This window comes from Frieseomelitta varia, unplaced genomic scaffold, assembly GCF_011392965.1.
Source record: "Frieseomelitta varia isolate USP_RPSP 00005682 unplaced genomic scaffold, Fvar_1.2 scaffold_274, whole genome shotgun sequence".
NCBI lineage: Eukaryota > Metazoa > Arthropoda > Insecta > Hymenoptera > Apidae > Frieseomelitta > Frieseomelitta varia.
The window spans coordinates 122633-146384 of record NW_025110006.1 but is presented as its reverse complement, the minus strand read 5'-3'; the positions used below and the strand labels follow the sequence as shown (position 1 = coordinate 146384).

General features: G+C 31.7%; 1 protein-coding gene across 3 annotated transcripts in view; it reads left to right on the top strand.

Annotated features, from left to right (window-relative positions):
* The window catches only part of LOC122528971 (formin-like protein), a 46145-nt gene extending 25376 nt beyond the window's left edge, over positions 1 to 20769 (top strand). Inside the window, exons 2-18 of one of the 3 annotated variants that reach the window (XM_043654661.1) lie at positions 4273 to 4356; positions 9002 to 9088; positions 9662 to 9768; positions 11217 to 11356; positions 11440 to 11618; positions 12565 to 12641; positions 12728 to 13043; positions 13346 to 13462; positions 13531 to 13771; positions 13847 to 14118; positions 14196 to 14463; positions 14547 to 14674; positions 14788 to 15232; positions 15682 to 15956; positions 16070 to 16183; positions 17420 to 17518; positions 18572 to 18706. In XM_043654661.1, coding sequence (XP_043510596.1) covers positions 4273 to 4356; positions 9002 to 9088; positions 9662 to 9768; positions 11217 to 11356; positions 11440 to 11618; positions 12565 to 12641; positions 12728 to 13043; positions 13346 to 13462; positions 13531 to 13771; positions 13847 to 14118; positions 14196 to 14463; positions 14547 to 14674; positions 14788 to 15232; positions 15682 to 15956; positions 16070 to 16183; positions 17420 to 17494 — 2925 coding nt within the window. In that variant the 3' untranslated portion in view covers positions 17495 to 17518; positions 18572 to 18706. Of the gene's footprint in view, positions 1 to 4272; positions 4357 to 9001; positions 9089 to 9661; positions 9769 to 11216; positions 11357 to 11439; positions 11619 to 12564; positions 12642 to 12727; positions 13044 to 13345; positions 13463 to 13530; positions 13772 to 13846; positions 14119 to 14195; positions 14464 to 14546; positions 14675 to 14787; positions 15233 to 15681; positions 15957 to 16069; positions 16184 to 17419; positions 17519 to 18571 lie in introns of all 3 variants that reach the window. The other 2 variants (XM_043654658.1, XM_043654660.1) reach the window with 2 other exon arrangements.
* The last annotated feature ends 2983 nt before the right edge of the window (positions 20770 to 23752 follow it).

Below are 23752 nucleotides of genomic sequence, written 5' to 3'. Positions count from 1 at the left end.
GGAAGGGGGGATTGGAAAGGGGTGGGCAGTGAGGGCATCGAGTATTAAGAGCTTTCGACTTGACTTGAAAGTGGAAGGGAGCTTCTGATATTAACTCCTTTCGCCATTACGTAGTTTGTACCTGCAAAGTTTCTTGCGATGTCTGAAAAGAAATAGAATATAATTTTATGATTTGTTTATAGATTTATACTGTTCAGTTATATATATATATCATATCTTTTAAATATATTCGTTTATTTACACATCCAAATATTTCAATCATGTATATTGTATATATGATAATAATGTAATATAATATATATATACTTAATAATAATGTAATATAATATATATATAAATATAATATATATGATGTATATATACTTAATAATAATGTAATATAATATATATATATTATTATATTATATATGTATATTATATTATATATTATATATGTATATTATATTGTACTGCTAATATATATATATATTGTACTGTTGTAATAATGTATATATTTATATATTTAATATATAATATATTTTTATATTTATATATATTATATATGTATATTATATTGTACTGTTGTAATAATGTGTATATTTATATTTAATATATAATATATTTTTATATTTATATATATTATATATTATACACATATTATATACTATATATAATATATTTTTATATTTATATATATTATATATTATATACATATATACTATATATTATATATTTTTATATTTATATTTTTTAAATTATTTATATATTATATATAAAATAAGATATGTACGGTATACAATATTTTCCTTTTTAAAGTATATTACATGTAAGATGTTCCTAAAATAATGTACTCGTGCGTTATTATTATCATCCATATCCGTATGATTTTTTTCCCCTTTTAACTTAATATCTAACATATGTTATATAATACTATATTTTCTATTAACGATGAAATGATCATAAAATTTAATGATTTATATAAACACATAAGTATTAAAGTTTCTGTTAACGATTAGATACATACACGTACGCGTACGAATTATCTATGCAATTAAATTTTTACACTGTAATATATTTAGTAAAAATCGATATACACGTAGTTTGAACGTACAAATATACTCATTTTCATGATTTTTTTTTAAATATTACAATACGTTCGATCAGAGGATTTTTTTGTTTATTTACAAATTGAACAGAACTCTGAGAAAACAGAGTCGAGCCGTAGTTGCTCCAAATGATTAACAAGCGTAACTGTGCAAATATCGCTGTAGCCTCGGCCGCGAGAAATTACAGCGTTTCCTCGTTTCGTTTCGTTTCGTTTCGTTTCGAACGGAACGCGCGTTGCAAAATGATTTTCATGGAAACCCCTTGGAAATCGTGCCGGTTGGAAATTGTAGCTCACTCTGCTTACCGAAGGGGAACGTGCGTTTGCTTTCTCCGAGGAGCAAAGCACCGTGTAAAAAGAGATTATTATTCAGGATCTGCGGCTACGTTATTTCCCTACCTACGCGTTGATGAATCTTTTTTTCTTTTTTTTTTTTTTTCGGTGTGCGTGCGTGTGTGTGTGTTTTGCCCAGTTTAGTTACGAAGAATTGCACTCCGTCCGTGTAACTTGTTTGGTCAGTGTCCGTGCAATTTGTAGCGTGGAACGGTACACGTACAGACATAAACGGGGCTATCGCTCGATTTAACGTTCGGCAGAAGCACCATACGTGTATCGCGAGTAGTGATGTCATGCACTCGTGGCTTCCGCATCCGCTCTTTGATAATTATTCGTCGACTATGCTCGTCGACTAGCCACCGACCACTGTCCACGTTACATACGTATCACTTTGCTCGTTTACTTGGCGATTCTTTTTCATCCGCGTGCACGGCGACTCTCATTAATATTCGAGACATCGAATATCGAAACTGATACCAAACTTGTTTTGTTGACCCGTTTCAAGCTTCTGTAAGCTTTTGTAAGATGTTTTTTACGTGATAGATGACAAATTTGCTAGATATTAGTAGAAAATAATGATATTAGAACACCTACTCGTTACATTTACATTAACAGTTAACAAGAAACTCCTTAAAGTTTAAAGTCATAGACAGTATTCGTTCTTTTTAACAATTTTCCATACTTGTGTTTTTTTTTTCCTCACTTTAGTTAGCAAATTTCATGCTATCGCAAGTGAGTCATGGTCGACCACTTTTTTTTCGTCGCATGTCGATAAATTTTACTTTCAGCAAGTTGCAACGCATGCACGAGCGTTTAAAGGTTAACTTAAACATTGTGATAAGCGATGCTGTTGCTTGAAAATATTTCGCGATGGAACGCGGTAATAAATCGTTGATGGATCGTTCCGTATTTTGGATTTGGGGGGGGCGAACGCCACTCAATAAGTACTCCCCAGCCTCTGGATGCTCTCGTTTCTTATTTCTCCTCCTAATGACTTCATTACCTTAACGAGAGCTGTTCAAACACGAGGGGAACTTTGGGGAAATCTGCCCCGAGCGTTTGAATAATTAGCGTATGATTCTCAATAGAAAAGGCCTTAATTATTTATCTGATCGAATTACGCGGATAATTTATCGTGAGACACAGACGCTCGTTACGTGTGCTGTAAGTTTTGTGTTCTGTTTCTTCAAAGATGTGAGAACAAAAGAAAAAAAAAAAAAGAAAGAAGAGAAATAAAGAAAATAAAGTCTTGTTACTGTTAGAATATTCAAGTTCGAACTAAAACGCAGTTCGCTCGGAAAAATGAAACGCAGAAAGGAATTGTGTATGCCACGGATATCTTAATGCCTAATTGCAGGCCAGAAATGACCAGAAAATTCTTATCTGAAAACTTAGCTTCAAGGTAGCTTACGTAAGTTGACTGCGAAACGTTTATTGCGTATTTTAACTAACATTGTTGAATATTCAAAAGTATAGTATAGCATGGTATCCATTTTATAATTAATTAATAATTTAAAAGATGACTCAGTTCCTGATCATGAAACATAAATTGAGACGCGCACAGCTTGTTCGTTGCAAATGAAGTAATATCGCGCATACGATTTTCATTATCGTCGTTTTTCAATAAAGGCGGAGAAATCATTCGAGCACAATTACTTCGAAACTATTAGGAGTACCTAATAAGTAATATCGTTCTTTTCAAATTTAATAAACATTGCCATCTAGTGACAATAATTTAACTCGTAACATAATCTATATTCTAGTTAAATATATTATCAATAATTTAACATTGCCGTCAAATTCAGTAAACATTGCCATCTGAAGTTAATAATTTAACTCATTGTAACATAATCTATATTCTAGTTAAATATATCGTTAATAATTTAACTCGTTATAACATAACCTATATACTAGTTGAACAAATTCAATAAACATTGCCATCTGAACTCAACGTAACATTATCTATATATTCTAGTTAAATATATTATTAATAAATTAAGCATAACATTGCCATCTGGATTTAATAATTTACCCATTGTAACATAACCTATATTCTAGTTAAATATATTGTCAGTAATTTAGCATTGCCGTCAAATTCAATAAACATTGCCATCTGGAGTTAATAATTTAACTCATTGTAACATAACCTATATTCTAGTTAAATATATCGTTAATAATTTAATTCGTTATAACATAACCTATATACTAGTTGAACAAATTCAATAAACATTGCCATCTGGAGTTAATAATTTAACTCATTGTAACATAACCTATATACTAGTTGAACAAATTCAATAAACATTGCCATCTGAAGTTAATAATTTAACTCAACGTAACATAACCTATATATTCCAGTTAAATATATTATCAATAATTTAACCATAACATTGCCATCAAATTTAATAAACATTGCCATTTGGAGTTAATAATTTAACTCATTGTAACATAACCTATATACTAGTTGAACAAATTCAACTAAACATTGCCATCTAGATTTAATAATTTAGCTCATTGTAACATAACCTATATTCTAATTAGATATATTGACATTTAGTGTGCTTGTTGTTAAATTATATAATATATATAAATAAACTCTGAAATAAAATAAAATTTCATATAATAATTATAAAATAAAATCTGAGATAAAATAAAATTTTGTACCAAGTATCAAAAGAACAAAATTAATTGTGGGCACCGCTAATATGTTCGAATTATTTTCGTAACAGTTCGCCGCTTGGTTTTATACCGCGCGTGAAAAAAAGGAAACAGGGGAAATGGAAAGCCAGCACGCGACTCTCCCGATGTTTGTCTCGGGCATTAAAGTGAAATCACGATCTTTTTCTCTGTTTCAGGCTTCAATGGACCTGCCTCCGGACAAAGCGAAGCTTCTGAAGCAATACGACAACGAGAAAAAATGGGATATCATATGCGACCAAGTGAGTATAAGCGAGAGACTCTTCCTCTTAGATAGCTTCCTGTTTGAGAATTTACACACCATCTAACGTGTGATTTCACTTGTGAAATTTTTTCCCTTCTTGATTGATCTTGCTTCTGAAGAAACGATCGTCTATCATAATATACAGACTGTCTCCTAAAAATGGTGGTACAACCGAGTAGGAGGTTGAAAAAAGTAGTCGCTAATCGTAGTCTTAGAACGTAAAAATTCACAGCGTTCAAAGTCGGGTTAATTCTCATAAAAGGGCAATCATCGAGCTGCCGTCTGCGAACGTCGCTCGCGAAATTGATACCACGTTACCATTATGAGGAATTGTAAGAATGACGTAATCATCCTTTAACTTGACGAACTTATTGTTGATCGACGTGCTCCAAGATCTTTTGCCCGTCTCGTACTCGTTTAATTCCATACTGGCCAATGAATGCGGGTCCACGACCCTTGCTTCGTACATCGTCCCACGATCTTTCTTCGACTTGCTTCGATTTACTGAGCTCGTTCACTTCGTATTATAATAATAATAATGATGATGGTGATGATGATAATTAATCACAATAATAATAATAATAGTAACATATGTAATAGCAATAAATCATAATAATAATAATGAATAATAGTAATAAATCACAATAATAGTAATAAAGTACTTTAATATCATTAAAGTTTTTAATCGAAGGAACTTCAGTGAACTTTTCATCCATTGCAGCCATTTCCCAGGTTATAGGGGGAAAAAAATCCCTAAAAAGCGTTGACATCAGATTGTAGAAAAAAAAAAAAAAAAAAAAAAAAAAAAAAAAAAACAGAAAAAAAATGAGACGCGTTTTATTCTATATATAGACCGCAGACGCTTAACGAGTGAATGCAATATCGCTCCGCAGACATATACGTATATAGTCGGTTCGGTTCGGTTCGGTGGTGTGCACGCCTGCGGGGCTGTGCTTTAAGTGGGTTTAATCTCGAGTTTAATCGAGGGCGAGCAAAAGTGTCGTCGAACGAGACACCTCTTTCCGATCCACGGAGGGCGTGGATTACGAAAGACGTCGAGTGGTTCGCAAACTCGAAGCTCGTTGCTTGATCTTCGAAAGTATAAAGTATAAAGAACGGCCGACAGTTACGGGTCGAGCTACTGTTAAAAATAATCTACGCTCATCGACACCGGCGTGATGATTAACGAAATAAAATGTTTCAATAGCGGAAAAAAGAGTATGCGTGGCTGCTTATTGCAGGAAATATGTGACATTTATGCAGACAGAATATTTTGTCGACACATCAGATCTTAATAGTATTTTCTAGTTAATTTCTTTTTCTCTTTTTTTTTATTGAATTACTGTCTCTATGACTGGATCGAATAATTAGGCAATTTGAAAGGGAATGTAGCATTCACAAATTTTTTTATTCTGAAACGAACCCACGTAACAGGCATTAATGAATAACTCAACTGAATAGATGTATCATAATTTTTTTTTTTTTTTTGTCATGTCTTTCAAAGGCCTTCTTTTTTTTCGTTTGAAAAGAACTTTATTCACGTAGACGATTAATCAGAAATTTTGATCGCTCGTTTACACGACTCACAGATGCGTTCTTGGCTTCTTTCTATGTTCTTTCTCAACCAAGTCGTTTAACGCCGGCGATGTAAAGGAGGAGGAGGCTTTCAAAACGTTTCCGTGAAAGAACGAAACGGTTCAACGGCATACATTAGTTGGTTTTGTGTCCCGGAATGGCAGGAGGAAAAAAAAAAGTTACAAAGGGTTTTTTGTAAAGAGTTCGGAGAAGGTTTTTGCGGTTTGGGTGGACTACTTGCCTCGTTAAACCGAGAAGAACCAAGCAGTTAGGGTGGAACTCGTCTCGAGTGGAAATTACTCCCTTTTTCTCGTCGTTGGGGGGGGGGGGGGGGAGGGACTCCGCTAGAGTAGAAAAAGCGCGAAATGGATTTCACGGCTCGTCTGGATCGAAAAGATGCCTTTAAAATTTAGAAATTGTTTCAAAATATGTAAAATCCACGTACGACTATACAACGAATATCGCGAGCTTGAGTTAAAAACAAGACAGAGAGACGTGAACAAAATACAGGGCGAACCAAAAGTTTCTCCCCATCCTATCTTTTCTAATAAAACGTCAAAATATAAGAAGAAACTAATTTTATCGATTTTAAATTAAATTCAAGTTCAAACATGATTTGTTCATTATATTTTATTGATAAGAAAATTACGGATTTATTTTGGTAGGTAGTGATTTTTGGCCCACCCTGTACGTTTCAATATTTTCTTTTTTCTCAAATTTATGCGACAGACAACTGTTTTGAAAATCTAATTGTTAGACCGTTTGTCTTGTCATTTGTCATCCAAAGTACCTATCTATGTTAATTTGATGCCAGACTTTTAAGACAATACATATTTTCGTGTTTCGAGTACAAAATACGTGCAACTTGCAGGTTGCGGATTAGCGTCGTACGAGCGGATCCTCTTTATCGTTCTCATTTATTCGCCCCCTTCTCTTCATCCCCTTTCACTTGCTGCAGCACTTTCCCAGACACAATTCTAGTCACTCCCTACCGCCACATTCCGCAACATCCATCGTTGATCGCTTTAAACGTCTCTGACCCACCTTGTAACTTTCCTCCTGTTTGTTCTCCTTGTCTTCGCTTCGTATGAAATCTCCGCCGTTTTCTATCTAATAAAAATTCTTAAGTGAATTTGAATTAAAATCTTAAACGAATCTTGAATGTGATCGAATTGTAATCGAATCTTAAATAAAGTCGATTGTTATTAAATAAAAAGAATTAAGGTTAAATGTGTTGAATATTTACAAGCTTCGCAAGTTTGAGAAAAAAAGAAAAGTTAACAATCGAGCGTTTAGTGTTAGGCTAGTTAGATTATTGCGTATGAAATTGGGAATTTCAGAATTACTCAGAATGATCGGTACGGCAGAACTCTTACTTACCTGAGCACTAGTTTAATTAAATAGAGCACTAAATTTAAAATAGAGTTCTCTCGTATTTGTCTTGCAAAAGGGGTAGAAAGTTAAATGTTTCTTTCACGTCTGATGCGAGAAGTACAACATGATTCTTTGCTGTGTTGTTACATTGTTAAAAGGGTTAAATGAACGAGTCTCGACCACTGTAGTAAACGCGTTAATCTCCGACGTCGTAAGGTGTTGCGTATGTGCATAGAGAATCGCGAGATTCTTCGTTGCACAGGCTCTGTTGATGAAACAAGATATTCTTGAGGCGACAGGGTTGGCCTGTTCGGGGTCATCGATGGCCCGTCTCAATTCTTCAACGGGCCTGTAGGGCATGTGGGTAACACGACACGGATGTAATGCAAGCCGTGCTATTATACGATACAAGAAAGCGGGTTGCAAAAAAATTGTACAGCATCCCTCACTCATCGGCGTGCAGACGTGCACACGTGCACACCACCGACACTCTCTTGTGTAGAACCTGTAAACTTCTCCTTCCGTCGGAAAGTATTCGGCAAATCACTGTCCCGCAGAAATTTTTCGAAAAAAGACCCGGGTGAAAAATGTGTATCTTTCTCCTTCTTGTTACTTTGATATTATTAAGTTGTCTCAAAGTTACCAAAAGTTACTAAATGCTACTAAGGTTATTTCAAAGTAACTGAAAGTTACTAAATTTAAAGCCACCGAAGCTATTTTAGAGCTGCCAATGTTACCTCAAAGTTACTAAAAGCTACTGAATTTAAAATTATTAAAGTTATTTCAACGTTACGGAAGGTTACTAAATTTAAAGTCACTAAAGTTATTTTAAAGTTACCAGTGTTATTTCAAAGTTACTGAAAGCTATTAAATTTAAGTCATTAAAAACTGCTAAATTCAACGTTACTAAAAGTTACTAAGGTTATTTTAGAGTTACTAAAAGTTACTAAATTCAAAAATTATTAAAGTTATTTTAAAATTACTGAAAAGTACTAAATTTAAAGTTACCAAAGTTGCTAAAAGTTACTAAATTTAAAGTCGCTGGAGTTATTTTAAAGTTACCGATGTTGTTTCAAAGTTACTAAAAGTTATTAAATTTAAGTCACTAAAAGCTACTAAATTTAACGTTACTAAAGTTATTTTAGAGTTACTAAAACTTACTAAATTTAAAGTTACCAAAAGTTACTAAATTTAAAGTCACCAAAGCCATTTTAAAGTTGCTGAAGTTACAAAAATCAAACTTGCCGAAAGTTACTAAATTCAAACTTTAAAAACTTTAATGTTGATAAATTTCAAACGACTCTGCTCAGAGAAGAAAGTAAAACGCGTCCGGAAGAAAGTGAAGAATATCCTTCGATATGAAAGCGTGTTAAACGCGAGATGAAAGTGTGTTCGAAGAATATATTACGGTTGAAATTAGGGAGATTAATTTTATACGAACTCGCGTTCTCTCGCGCGTGCAACGTGCATGTGAAGCTTCGCTCATTATAGCCGGGCATAGAGCTATCCTATTAATCCTGTTGATTCTCCTACGCGCGCCTCCTTTAAACTTTTTAATCTTTCGTATCTCGGTATGATCGTATTTTCTCTATTATCTCTATTATCGTACGCGATCAATCTGCAGAATTAATTTTACAATTTTCCTCTCTAAACGCATTAATTTTAAAATTTTCACGATATTTCGATGTTTTCAGGAAAGGGTGCAAGCAAAGGATCCACCGTCGCACTATTTAGCAAAGTTACGCACCTACTTGGATCCGAAAGCTTCGCGAAGCCATCGAGTACGTTGCTTTTGATTTCTTGCAATTCTAATTTCTTATTTTCCTGTTCGTGTTTTCGTCTTCCTTCTGTTGCAACGCGAATCGAAGTTCAACTAGCATCCCGCGGCCTGAAAAAAATTAGAGGATCACAGCTTTGTGGCGGTTTCTTTCATCGTTGATGATTCTCCAATTTTTCTCCCCTTTTTTTTTTTTTTTTTTTTTTTTTTTGTACGTATGCACAAGGGTGGCTTTTATAATTATAAAAGCGAAATAATTTCATACTATCTCATTCGGTCATCTTTTTGTTCTAAGGGGCTGTTCACTGAAATTTCGCTCGAGTTTCGTTGGTTCGACGTAATTTCCAAAACGACAGAAAGAATCGAGCAAAGAAAAATATATGACACAGGAATTAAATAAAGTGGGAAATTTTCATTTTCAAAATCGGATACCTTTAATTGTCACCCTAATGCATAATAGTCTGTTCGTACGAAACGACGAAACGTTTGGTTCTTGAACTCCAAAAAATGCCGTTTATTTTATGTTCGTTTTCCGCGCGTGCAGAAACTTGAACAACGGATACTAATGATTATACAGTCGTATCGTTTTCTCACGTTCTTCCAGAAGAGGAAAATGGTCGGGGAGTCAACGTCGACTCAAGTATTGCGAGATTTGGAAATCTCGTTACGCACAAATCACATAGAGTAAGCTACTTTTATATATGTTGTTATATACTTCTAGAATTGATAGCAATCAACCATTGATCTTTACATACGATCTCTTATAAAATATACGCATGTTTTATTACAAGATCCGAATCGTGCTAATTGTAGTTTGAACTGAATTAAAAATCAATGGTTAAAATAACTAGTTGAACCGAGAACAATCTCTGCCTCTCGTGTTTGTATGTCACGTGTTTATGTGTGTATTAAATGATTGGACCCTGTTTGTAGAACAAATATTTTCTAGCGGAATCATCTTAACACATTGTTGACCGGCAATTTCACGCAAAAGTTCACCGGCTATTATTTCGTCTGAATAAATTAATTTAAATAAAACTTTGTACATCTCTTATATACATTATATTTTATACATATAATTTTGTATTATATTATGTTTTAGTACTTTTTTATAATATATTTTTATATTATATTTTATAATATTTTTAGTAATTTTTTATAATATACTTTTATAATATATTTAGTAATTTTTTATAATATACTTTTATGTTATATTTTATAATATATTTAGTAATTTTTTATAATATACTTTTATTTTATATTTTATAATATATTTAGTAATTTTTTTATAATATACTTTCATGTTATAATATATTTAGTAATTTTGTATAATATATTTTATAATATTTTTAGTAATTTTTTATAATATACTTCCATGTTATATTTTATAATATATTTAGTAATTTTGTATAATATATTTTATAATATTTTTAGTAATTTTTTATAATATACTTCCATGTTATATTTTATAATATATTTAGTAATTTTGTATAATATATTTTATAATATTTTTAGTAATTTTTTATAATATACTTCCATGTTATATTTTATAATATATTTAGTAATTTTGTATAATATATTTTATAATATTTTTAGTAACTTTTTATATTATATATTTTTATGTTATATTTCATAATATATTTAGTAATTTTTTATAATATACTTTTATATTATATTTTATAATATATCTAGTAATTTCTTTTTGATATGATAAACTAATCATCTACGTGTGTAATGGTACACAAAAGGACTATCATAGTATCCAATTCATAACTGTCTTTCGACTTCACTACAATATATTATATATTTCAAAGTCACTCAGACAATCGGACAAACCGTCTGCATACAATTCATTTCGTCATGATATTGAAATTTCTCAATTTCTCAAATTTTCAAGCACTAAAATTGCAATAGATACCTAGATATCAATAAAAGTAATTTTTTTTTTTTCACAATAAAGTGGAACACAATTGAACACGGTATACCCTGTGTTACCCCGAGTGTCGAGAATCAAATAGAATAGCTAACGCAGGTGCAAACACGAGTGAACTCGGTGACCGGTAAACAATGTGTTGTTAATCTCTCAATTTAATTCGCCTTTAAATCGCTAAATTTGGTCAAATTCAATTCAGATGGGTAAGGGAGTTCCTAGACGAGGAGAACCAAGGCTTGGACGCCCTTATAGACTACCTCAGCTTCAGGTTGCTCATGATGAGGCACGAGCAACGCCTCGTGGAGTCCCACGCGAGCTCCGAGGAGAAATTGCAAACCGGTGAGTGTTATTACGGCGACGATTATTATTTCTGAAAAAGCGGGAATCCATGATACGAACTACGTGATTTATTTATTTTGCAGTCGGTTCCGGGGACACGTCGCCTCTGAATAATGGTTGCCTGAGGCCGCCGCTGCACGAGCTGAAAGACAGCCCCGGCGTTAAAAGGAGATCCCGGCACGTGGCGCGTCTCAATATGGGCGAAGCGAAAGATGACATTCACGTTTGCATACTGTGCATGCGTGCCATCATGAACAACAAGGTAGAAAACTTCCTTGCGCTGGAAATCTGGAAACTGGTTCAGGAAGAACTCGGCGAGAGAGACACTTCTTTTCATTTCATTCTTCATCTCTCTTTTCTTTCCCAACAAACAGATAGAGTTGCTTTGTTACGTTATTTTTTTTTTTTTTTTGTTTCTGTATTCGAAAATTTGTTTGTTTCTGTAAAGTGTGAGTGATTTATCGAGATCTGTGAGAAATTACAGATTGTAATGGTGTAACATCACGCATAAATATCGGTGACATTCCAATTGAGTTAAAAATTATAAGTGGTGTTACAAATACTATTACTATACTTATAATTACAAGTACTATTATATTACTATTATACTTGTAATTATAAATATTATGAGTGGTATTATAAGTATTATAATTACACTATTATTAAACTTATAATTATACTATTGTATAAGTATTATATACTATATTATAAGTAGTATAATTACACTATTGTTACACTTGTAATTATACTATTATATAAGTATTATATACTATATTATAAGTACTATAATCACACTATTGTTACACTTATAATTATACTATTGTATAAGTATTATATACTATATTATAAGTAGTATAATTACACTATTGTTACACTTGTAATTATACTATTATATAAGTATTATATACTATATTATAAGTACTATTATATTATTAATATAATTATAAGTACTTATAATTATAATAGTAGTATAACAGTATAAGTACTTATAGTAGTATATTATAAATATAAGTAGTAGAATAGTACAAGTACTTATAATAGTAGTATAATAGTATAAGTATTTATAGTATATTATAAATATAAGTAGTAGAATAGTACAAGTACTTTATTTATTAATTATAATAGTAGTATAGTATTTACTTTATTAATTATAATAGTAGTATAGTAGTACTAAACTAGTATTATAAGTACTATTAAATATTTTATAGTACGGATTCAACATGGTCATTCAGCATCGTGAAGCAATCAATTGCATTGCGCTCAGTCTAATGCACAAGAGTCTGAGGTAAATATATTTTCATGTAACGCATAAACCTATTGCCTTCCAAATTGATGGAAAGAAAAATATATACATACATATACTGTTTTCAGAACAAAAGCTCTGGTGCTGGAACTTCTTGCTGCCATTTGTCTGGTAAAAGGTGGCCACGAGATCATCTTGTCGGCGTTCGACAACTTCAAAGAAGTTTGTTTGGAACGGCGACGATTCACCACGCTTATGGCATACTTCACCCAATACGATAGTTTTCACATAGAATTCATGGTCGCTTGTATGCAGTTCGTAAATATCGTCGTCCATTCAGTGGAGGACATGAATTTCAGGGTTCACCTGCAATACGAATTTACTAAGCTTGGTTTAGACGAGTATCTCGAGAAACTCAGACATACCGAGAGCGAGGATTTGCAGGTACGTGAACTTATTAATTTTTGAATTCATAATACTTATGTACATATATATATATGTGTGTGTACATTGCTGCTGTCACGTTGAGCAATCGAAAAATTTCATACAATATTTTCTTCAGTTCCTTTATTTCCCGATTTATGTACAACAAAACCGCTCGTAACATAATGTCAGTTGGCAATTATTTTACATAGCGCGTAACAATATTAGTGCGACACATATAATTGAGTTGAATGTACGCATTGAGGTTCATTGTGTGTAATTAAAAATTGAAAGAATTGATATTATCTCGATGTTGTTCCCAGGTTCAAATCTCTGCGTATCTGGATAACGTGTTTGATGTTGCTGCCTTAATGGAAGACAGCGAAACTAAGACTGCTGCGTTAGAAAAAGTAGCTGAATTAGAAGATGAACTTGGCCACGTGAGTAGCCCAAATGACTCGTTCAAATGATCGTTTATTAAGCGAAATTTTATCACGTCAAAAAACAGGCGCATGACAGAATGGCGGAATTGGAGAGAGAATCGCTAGCAAAGTTGGCGGAATTAGAGACTGAATTGGGCGCGTTGAAGGTGGAATACGCCGACGCGGTGGAGGCTCGTCGACTGGCCGAGGAGGAGCTCACCGCGTTGAAGAGGCAAAAGCAGGATTCAGCACGGAGGCAAAGCGTTTTGGAAAACAAAATTATAGAACTGGAGACGCTCACTGGCACTCTTACGAAGGGCTCTTCAGGTAACGAAACAGAGAGCTCCTCTCTATCTTATAAAAGTCTAGTGTCGGTTAATGGATTCGTTCGATTATGTACAGGCAACCTTCGAAACGGATGTGCAACGAGTCCCATCAGTACGTCGGACAACGTCACGTCTTCTACGCTTAATTCGACCCCGTCTCCGACGTTGGAGGAACCTCCTCCGTCCGCCCCAGCGCCACCTCCACCTCCTCCACCTCCGTGTCCGCCACCGCCTCCTATGGCGCCTCTTTCCCCTGGAGATCAAAAGTTACCACCGCCTGCACCAATACCTCCACCGCCTGCGGGCATGATGCAAGCACCGGACGGTGCGATGACTATCAAACGGAAAGTACGTTCCATTACAATGTATATATACAATATACAATCGTTCTGTATCAAAACGATAAATCACGATTTCGTTTTCAGGTTCAAACAAAATACAAACTGCCCACGCTGAACTGGATCGCTCTGAAGCCGAATCAAGTACGGGGTACCATTTTCAACGAGCTAGACGACGACCGGTTGCACAATTACATAGACTTCTCCGATTTCGAGGAACGATTTAAAATCGGAATGGGAAGTCACGTTGCTAATGGCAACAACGAAATCGACGGCCTTCATAGCTTCCCTAGTAAACGATTCAAGAAACCGGAGAACGTGTCGCTTTTAGAACATACCAGACTGCGAAATATCGGTAAAAATCAGTAAAATCGTAATCGTTCTTTTTGATGATGATTGAAAGATGGGATGTGTTTGATGTTCTGTTCTGTCTTGCAGCCATATCGCGAAGAAAAATGGAAATGCCGGTGGAGAAAGTGATCATGGCGGTAAATGCTCTCGATTTGAAAGTACTGTCGCTGGAAAATGTAGAGCTGTTACAACGTATGGTACCCACAGATCAAGAAGTATGGTTTCTTCTACAATTCTTAAAAATATATATCGTCAATATATAGCTTTCATATGGATATCATATTATTAATAAAGAATAGTGATACATGAGAATTTTATAACGTTACAGATAAAAGCATACAGGGAGTACATCATAGAAAAGAAAAACGTCAATCTGTTAACGGAGGAGGACAAATTTTTAATGCAACTCGGCAAAGTGGAGAGGATATCGACGAAACTGTCCATTATGAATTACATCGGCAACTTTTTTGACAATTTACATCTTATTACTCCGCAAATACATGCTGTGATATCTGCCTCGAGTTCGGTCAAGAGTTCAAAGAAGCTAAGAGCAGTATTAGAAATCATCCTTGCATTCGGCAATTACCTAAACAGCAGTAAACGAGGGCCGGCGTACGGGTTCAAACTTCAAAGTTTAGACACATTACTCGATACGAAGTCAACGGACAAGAGAATGTGCCTTTTACACTATATCGTGGCAACGATACGAGTCAAGTTTCCAGAATTGATTAATTTCGAATCGGAGCTAATGTACATCGATAAGGCAGCGACCGGTGCGTATGTTAATATCTTAATTATTGAACTAACAACGATATCTTGAATTTTAGATTGCGAACGTCATTTATAAATTAATGTTACTTAATATTGCTGTGTTAATATTTAATATAGTAGTAATGTTAAATGACATTAATTCTCATTAATAAATGATGTTCGCCGTCTAAAATTACTTGATACATTGAATAAAAATCACTGTAGCTACAAAGAACTAGTAGAAGAACTAGTTTTGAGTAAATGTTTTACGCTCCTGACAAGCTGGAGCTCGTTATCTCCCCCTAGAGCGTCTCGAATTTCTGTTTCGAAACACGTGTACTTTCACACTTGAGATTAATTATACTTTTTCCACGGAAAGTACCAAATTTCATTCCTCGAATTCAGCTCATTACATGTATTATATGCCTTTGTTTGTTTCTATATATCATTTTGCTTTCTTCGCTCTTTTTAGTCTCGTTGGAAAACATAACTACCGACGTTCACGAACTGGAAAAGGGGATGGACCTCGTGAGAAAAGAATTTGAGTTACGCGGTAAAGAGAAACACAACACCGTCCTGCGAGATTTCTTGAATAATTCGGAAGAAAAGTTGCGCCGTTTGAAATCCGACGCACGGACTGCTGGAGAAGCATTCCGGGAATGCGTTGAATTTTTCGGAGAAAGTCCCCGACAGGCTGATGCTAATACATTCTTCTCTCTCCTCGTCAGATTCGCAAGGGCATTTAAGGTAGCCGTTCAGCTGTAGAATTAGAAGGAATTCATTTTTAACTTTAGAACTAGAATTAAGATACAAGTCGAAATATTTGACGAGATATTACAAGGTAAAGCGTATTCTTGCAGGCTGCGGATCAAGAAAATGAACAGCGTCGCAGACTAGAAGCTGCTGCTGCAGAAGCTTTGAACGCCTCAGAGGACGTTATTAAACGTAATAAGTTAAATCAAAAGAAGCAACAGGTACGTTTCATTAATTATTTATTCCTTAGGAAGGAAAGAAATTCCTGAGGAAATAAGATAATTATAATTATTTAGCTTCATTATTACTGCATGCTGCGCATTTAATGGCTTTTAATCTACATTTTTATTAACGAATATTTTACAAAAAGTGTACAGTTATATAAATACGAATGCCCTTTATTTTCTCAGCTAAGTTTCTTGAAATTTTATTTAATTATGCTTAAATCTCTTAAAGCTAAGTTCTTTTATTAAACTTAATATCACGTTTATTCTTTTTAATTTTATTAACCATATACTTACATTTTTAAATATGTTTCTCTCTCTTTCTCTCTCAACATCAATGCTGCAAAAATTTTTTTATTTCTATACATATTATTTACATATTATTAATTATATCTTTATTATTTAGCTAAAACATAATATAGTGCTTTATGTATGTACAATGTAAATATAATTCCTGCTTTATACATTTAGAAACGAATATGGAACATGCATGACTGAACTGAAATATTAACATTTATTTCCTTATGGAATGATACGATACTTTCATTGGTTGGAATATAATTTCACCCATTGAATTAGAAAGCATCAAACAGATTTTCATATTATTTAATTTCTGTTCAAAGTTTTATATTTGTATGTGTGTGCGATCTAATTTTGTATGGTATTTAAAAGTTCGCTCTTTTTATCAGTGCTCATTTATTCTTCATAATATCCTTAGAAAATGATGCATGATGGATCATTTCATAGGAAAGCTTACATATCATAACACTCTGAACATCTCTAAATTTGGAGTTTCTGTATACAAGACAATTTGGATTAGAATCATCTAGTATCACAATACAATACGTCTCATGTCGATTCGTCTCGTTATTGTAACATTCTTAATACAATCTTCAGTGTGAAACATGGAAGATAATTTTGTATGGGGATACTATTTAGCTTTACTAAATGTCAATTAAGGAAACAGATCATTTTTTTGGAGATAATCTTTGCCAGTTACAATGCTCGTGCGAAAAAGCAAATTTACAAGGCATTTCTTTTCGCTGCATGCCGTGAGATAGCATGATATTTCTTCAGGGATATTTATCAGATGATTATAATAATTTTGATTATTTCGAGAGTGCTCTTTTAGCAATTTTTGTTACCCGTTTCAAGAACAGACAGTGACGTCTATCAAAGTATCTCACGAACGTCTATTTTTCTTATTTGTTACATATTTATTTGGATTTAAAGTCACCGAAATTTTGCTGTAACACAAACAAGAGTCTGTTACATCGGCATCTTAATGAACTGGAGCTCAGAACGTAACAATATAGAAACAATTCACAACATGTAAGTCTGTCCTACTCACTTCCTTCTAATGACATATTTTTAATGATCGCATCCGCACATACACCATGCTTAGACAATACACATGTAGGTTTAGTTTCTATTACTATGAGAGATACACATGTTAAAAGTATCCTAAAATCATATATTCGAAAACAGTTCTTTTTCATATCAAAAGCTTTATTGTAGTTTTATTTCATTTATCTTTAAGATTTTTCTTTTTTCTATCTTTAATGGATGAAAGGCCATGTTATAAAAGCTTCAATTTCAATCATTGTTTTAGTTTAATTTTAATAAATACAAGCTATTATATTCCTTACAAAATGGTTTGGATTAAATTCTATTATTACATCTTTTGATTATCATTAATATCAGTAGCCATTAGAATTTTTTATTAATCTTGCTCATAAGTAACAATTTCCATTATTTTCAAAGAACTGTCTTCAAAATCTCGTGGTACGGATCTATATTCACTTGATTCATATCATTAACAAAAAAAAAAAAATTTTTTTAAATGCATTAGCATGTTCTAGCTTGCATTGATGTTGCCTGAGAGAAGTCCTCTATTATCACTTTTCTATGCTACTGCCAAAATACTCATAAATAAACGCGTATACATTAACAATATAGTTATAGAATTAAAAACATTAAATTGAATTTATTTCTAGTTTATAGTATGAAGTAGAAGAAACTCAAGTGTCTCTTGATTGATAAGAATTTTAATTGTAGGATGCATATTAATTGAAAGATTTTTCATTTCAGCATTTATGTAAAATCTATAGTTTTCTTTCTGAAAATTCTGTGTCCCTCTTTCAAATTTAAACTTATATAATGTTTAATAACATTGAAATTCCAAGGATAGGTAAAATAATAATTCACTTTATTTGAACAATTCATTTTTATCGTTTGTGATCCTTCTATTCTTTGGATGAACATTTAAATTTGAGATAATGGAAAATATCAAACAAAATAATCGAAGGTCGCAGTAAGATTAATAAAGCTAACATATATGTGTATATCATTCATTGACTAATGATCATTGGTAATTTGGTACAGGACGCTGTGATAAATGAACTGAAAAATAAGACGAGACTAGTTCAGGAGAAGAAATTGTTGCAGCAGGATGAAGTGTACAATGGTGCTCTGGAAGACATTCTTCTTGGGCTTAGATCAGAACCGTATCGACGAGCAGATGCAGTCAGGCGTAGCCAACGCAGACGTATCGATAATCACAGACTTTCTCGCACTGCCGAAGAACTAGAACTTTAAACTATGCTCTACGCCCAGTGTGTTTTTTCCATTTTCTTTCAGGGAGAACAATCTCTTTTTAAGGAAAAAATTTTCACTGCGTCTCTTGCGCCAACCAACGTTTTCATACTCTTTCAAGCTCTTTCAGAATTTTCTTAATTTTAACTCGATATTTATAATTTTGTGTCAAAAGTTAACGCACAATGTAATTTGAACGTCGAGTGAATGTACGTTTACTAGAGCATTTGAATTTTATTCGCCATAATTCACATTGGAAAGTCGAGATAAATTTCATGTGATAAACCTTGTAAACTGAGTTCAAGCATGAAAGAGTTGTGCGCTGCGTTATCGAATCAAAATTTATAAATGATGAATAACACAGTAATGTCTTGTTAATATCAAAATGTTTGAGTCCACGAAGGCTGACATTAACAGACGATTTGGCTCTGACTAATCAAATACATCCTTGCAAGAAACGTCAGAGAAAGAGAGAGAGAACAAATCCGCTGATAAACTATGAATCATCGTGTTCTAAAAATAAAATTTTTAGAATTTTTACTATTTCTCTAAGGTAGGAGGGATGAAAGTCTAAAGGGATGATGAGATCTTTCAGATTATTTTAAATTAAATAAAAGTATATTCTAATATATATTTATCTAAGCTATTTCACTTTACCTACGTATATAATTCATAAAAATGTACTCTGGGTATATTTTTATCTGTCTTAATATAAACAAAGTTAATCATAATGAAGATAATCAGAAAAACCTCATCAACTTATTGAGAAAAGAGAAAAACAGAATGATTCGTCATTTAACAGCATCCTCATCCTCTTGTTCACCGTGTTTGCCTAGTTCGATAAATTGCAATCACTTTCTCAAATATTGACAGGACATTACTGCAATATGGTAGAGCTGTAGATACAGTAATTTAAAACAAATATTGGAATTTGATATTGAATTATTCATATGCGTAAGTCACTTAATACGGTGCTATAAATTCATCGAGAAATCCAAAGCAAAATGCGAAGTTTTTGTCAGTAATACTTTCAACAAACAGTCGCAACGTGTAACGATGTTTGTCTGTTTGTTCAATATGTATTCTTTCTATTGTACAAATCTAGTGAACGTAACTACGAAATACGTTTACGGAATATCATAGAAAATAGTAAATTTAGCAATGCACATTTAGAAAAGTTATACTATTATTTTTACATTGTTTTTTTTTTTTAATGATTATTATAACTTTAAGTAATCGAACGCTAAAATTGTTTCCATTTAATTATTGTTGATTGTTATATACGTTTGAGATATTTATAATTCCAATTTAATTCATATCTGTTGATCGTTTATTTGAGAGAGTTTCTAAGAAAAAGACGGCAGAGTTTCGATAGTAGTAATAACGACGACGAGTACATAAGAAAAGATTTAAATATACTTTTGCATATTTGTACGATTTTCGGCAAGACACAGTTTCCAATTAAATCGTAACATTCCATAGGTGTAAAAATCTTGACAAAGCTTAATGAAATTCCCAAGCAAATAACTATTTTGAGATAATATTACGAAAGTAATACATTTACAAATATAACAAATTCCAAAATACAGATGTTGCAGCATATTTTTCTCAAAGTTTAAAAGTCAATTCTTCAATACGTAAATAGCAAAAACACGCACAGAAATAGTTTATATATAATGTGAACTTTTTGAAAGAATTTTTTATTATGCATAATATCTAAAGGTAACATGACTTGTTACATTCCGTCAGAATTTCAAAATACGCTCAATATTATAAATAGATGCATAGTATGCTTCGGCTACGACTTTTATTATAACGCACAAGTAAATAAAATAGAAATATACCAATGTAGGCTATGGGTCACTTGTTTGAAACATACAAAAGAATACTGAGTAATATAGAAAGAATCAAAGTTATAATTGTGACGATTAAATCGGTACTTTAATATTGATACTTAACATATAATTTTTTAAATTAACACGAAAATAGATAGAAATCCTGTTATTATACATTGATATTCTAAATTTTGGATTACAATCAAATTGTGCGTTATAATTAAATCAACTGTATAATGATCTTTCATTATGTCTATTGCCATGCGATACAAAAACAAAATAGATATATAGAAGACTAGTTATATCTTTCAATCCGACTTCAAGACGTATTTGCTACAAAGTTTTGGTAAAATTGTATACAAATTTTCTACGCGCCTCATCTTTGGATGATTACATATCTCGCGTTTCTTGAAAAATATATAATTATATTTTCACTTTTGTACGTTTTTGATATTATATATTATCGATCGAAAGAGATGTAAATATTACTGTAATATACAAAGTATGCTAATAGTTATAAAAGAAATGTAAGTACTAATTTTAGATCAATTGCCAATGTGATGTTTAAGTAAGTGTAATATCTACGTGTTATAAATATTAATTACATATTATTTGCTGCGTCAAACTGCGAAGAAAGAAAATTTCGTGCATTTGCAACAAGAAAAATTTATCTTATATATTTTTTTTTTGCAAAAATGTAAATATTGTGCATTTTATTAAGTAAGTTATGCGAAATAGGCATGTGCTTTACTTTGTATAAAATTTATTACAAATAAATGCTAATGTATTGTATAAATACATATATATGTATGTACATATATATGCAAACATAGACATATAATTTTTTTTTCGTATTTGTGTGCCATTTTTGTTTAATTGAACTTAACTGCACAATACATTTTTTATTTGTAACAGGTAGCATATCTTTCTTGAAACATTGGAATAATTTAAACAGAAACGAAAGGAATATAATGAGTTGTGAAAGTTCATTAAATAAAATAAACATTCTCTGAAGTTTTATTTATTGTTTATGTGAATAGACTACATTATTACAATATTTTATATAAAATATGTTTATATACAAATATACAATATACAAAAGGCACAATATATCTACATTCTTTAGACCATGTACAGAAAAACAAATAAAATCTGAATATACAAGTGACTATCAATAACAAATAAAACAGTTCCATTGCTGTATATCATAAAGTGAGTGTAAACTTTTTAATTATTCAAAAATATTCAAGCTTCGCGTATAAAGTACTTAGAGATAATTTGCAAATTGCTTGCAGTATATACTTGTTAATCTGTCGAAGGAGAAAAACCATTCTATTTTAGTCAGTATTATACAAACTTACAAAAAAATATACGATTATTGTTGTAACTTATTGCGAACGTATGTATTTGACTTCTTGATAAATCACAATTTAACAAGAATCAAATGTCATTCACTACAAATTAATTTTACTTTAATGAAAAATTTTCTCGTAATAACATATATCCTTTAGAAATTTTCGCTAGGTTACCCATATTTTTGCATAGTCACATGGAGAAAACAATTTAAATAAGATAATAATTAAATATGTAAAAAATAATAATTTCGTAGAAATGTATAGACATAATAAACTACATATAAAGCTATCTCACAATTTTCGTTGTAATTACATACTATCTATTGCGTACGAATGCATTTTCATGATTTGAGAATGTAGGTATGTGTATAGAAGTACCTAATGTAAATATAATTACAAATTATAATAAAATCGTTTTAAACGCGGGCACGTGTTATGTAAAATATTGCTGTGTAATCATCAACAATGTAGCAATCGAACATATAAATTCCACTTTTTCATGTAGACCGAAATATATAAATTTGTTTAAATAGAGAAGAGATTAAACAATCTCTGTATTTCTAAAGATATAAAAATCATTCTCTTTTTGCTTGTAGCAATGCTCTATCACAAAGTTAGTTACATATTATGTTCTCAACAGTCCGCGTTACAATAAAATTTTTAAACATATTACAAGTATAATTCATCTTTCTCATTATTATACAACAGTTTAGAAGAAAACTTGTATAATACATAAATGCGAAGAAATTGATATAAATTCATTAATGCTTTCTTTCATATTCGTTAATCTTCATTAAAAAAAACAAATGTTACTTATTTGTCACTGCAAAATGAATTGGGCGATTTATGGAAAATTTTAAGTATCGTGACAATTTTCTACAAAGATGTTACACATTATACTCATATAAATTTACGGGCGTAACTGATGAAGCATCAAGAGTACATTCTTCTATTAAATATTCCTATAAAAAATTGCAAATATTATTTCCAATGAGTATTACTGCACAATGTCTGTATATAGAGAGACATATAAATTGTATAAAATCATATTTTGAATTTATCTGTTAAAACAATGCTTCAATGGAAGCGGTAATTATGTTTCTATATTATAAAAATGTAATATAAAAGTACTCTAAGAATATTAATTAAAACCTGATTAACTTTATAGGAATGTAAAGTCAGTTAAAAAATATATACCAATCATTCAAAAGTTTTACAATAATTTTATACAATGCAAATTATACAAAAATTCAATTTCCTAACATTTTGTATTGCTATATCTAAAATCTTTTATATACAAATATAACAAAACATTAATTTCTCAATTCTATTAGATCCAAAAACAATGGATTCAAATTACAATTTTTTTTAATATTCTAAGTTTTTCAGTTTTCCTTTATACAAAAAATAATCAAAACAAAGATTTTATGTAATAAACGACCAAGGTAGGAAAGTATGAAATTACTGTATATAATTTATTTTTAAAAATAGTTATAAAGTTAAACTAGTGAAAATAAATTATATAAACATTAATTAGTTTTAAAACTCTTTGGTTTCATCAGAATTATTATATTATTACATAAAATCCTTGGTTCTAGTGCTACTTTCTCCAATTGAAAAAATTGTTCCCTACTATTAGAAATTTTTCAATTATTCAATTTTTATGACTTAAAATATTTATCACCATCAATTCGTTATAATCTCCACCTTGAATTATTTTCAAAATACTAATACAATGCAATGTGATTTACGGGAACAAGAATTTTGTATTACAAAAAAAA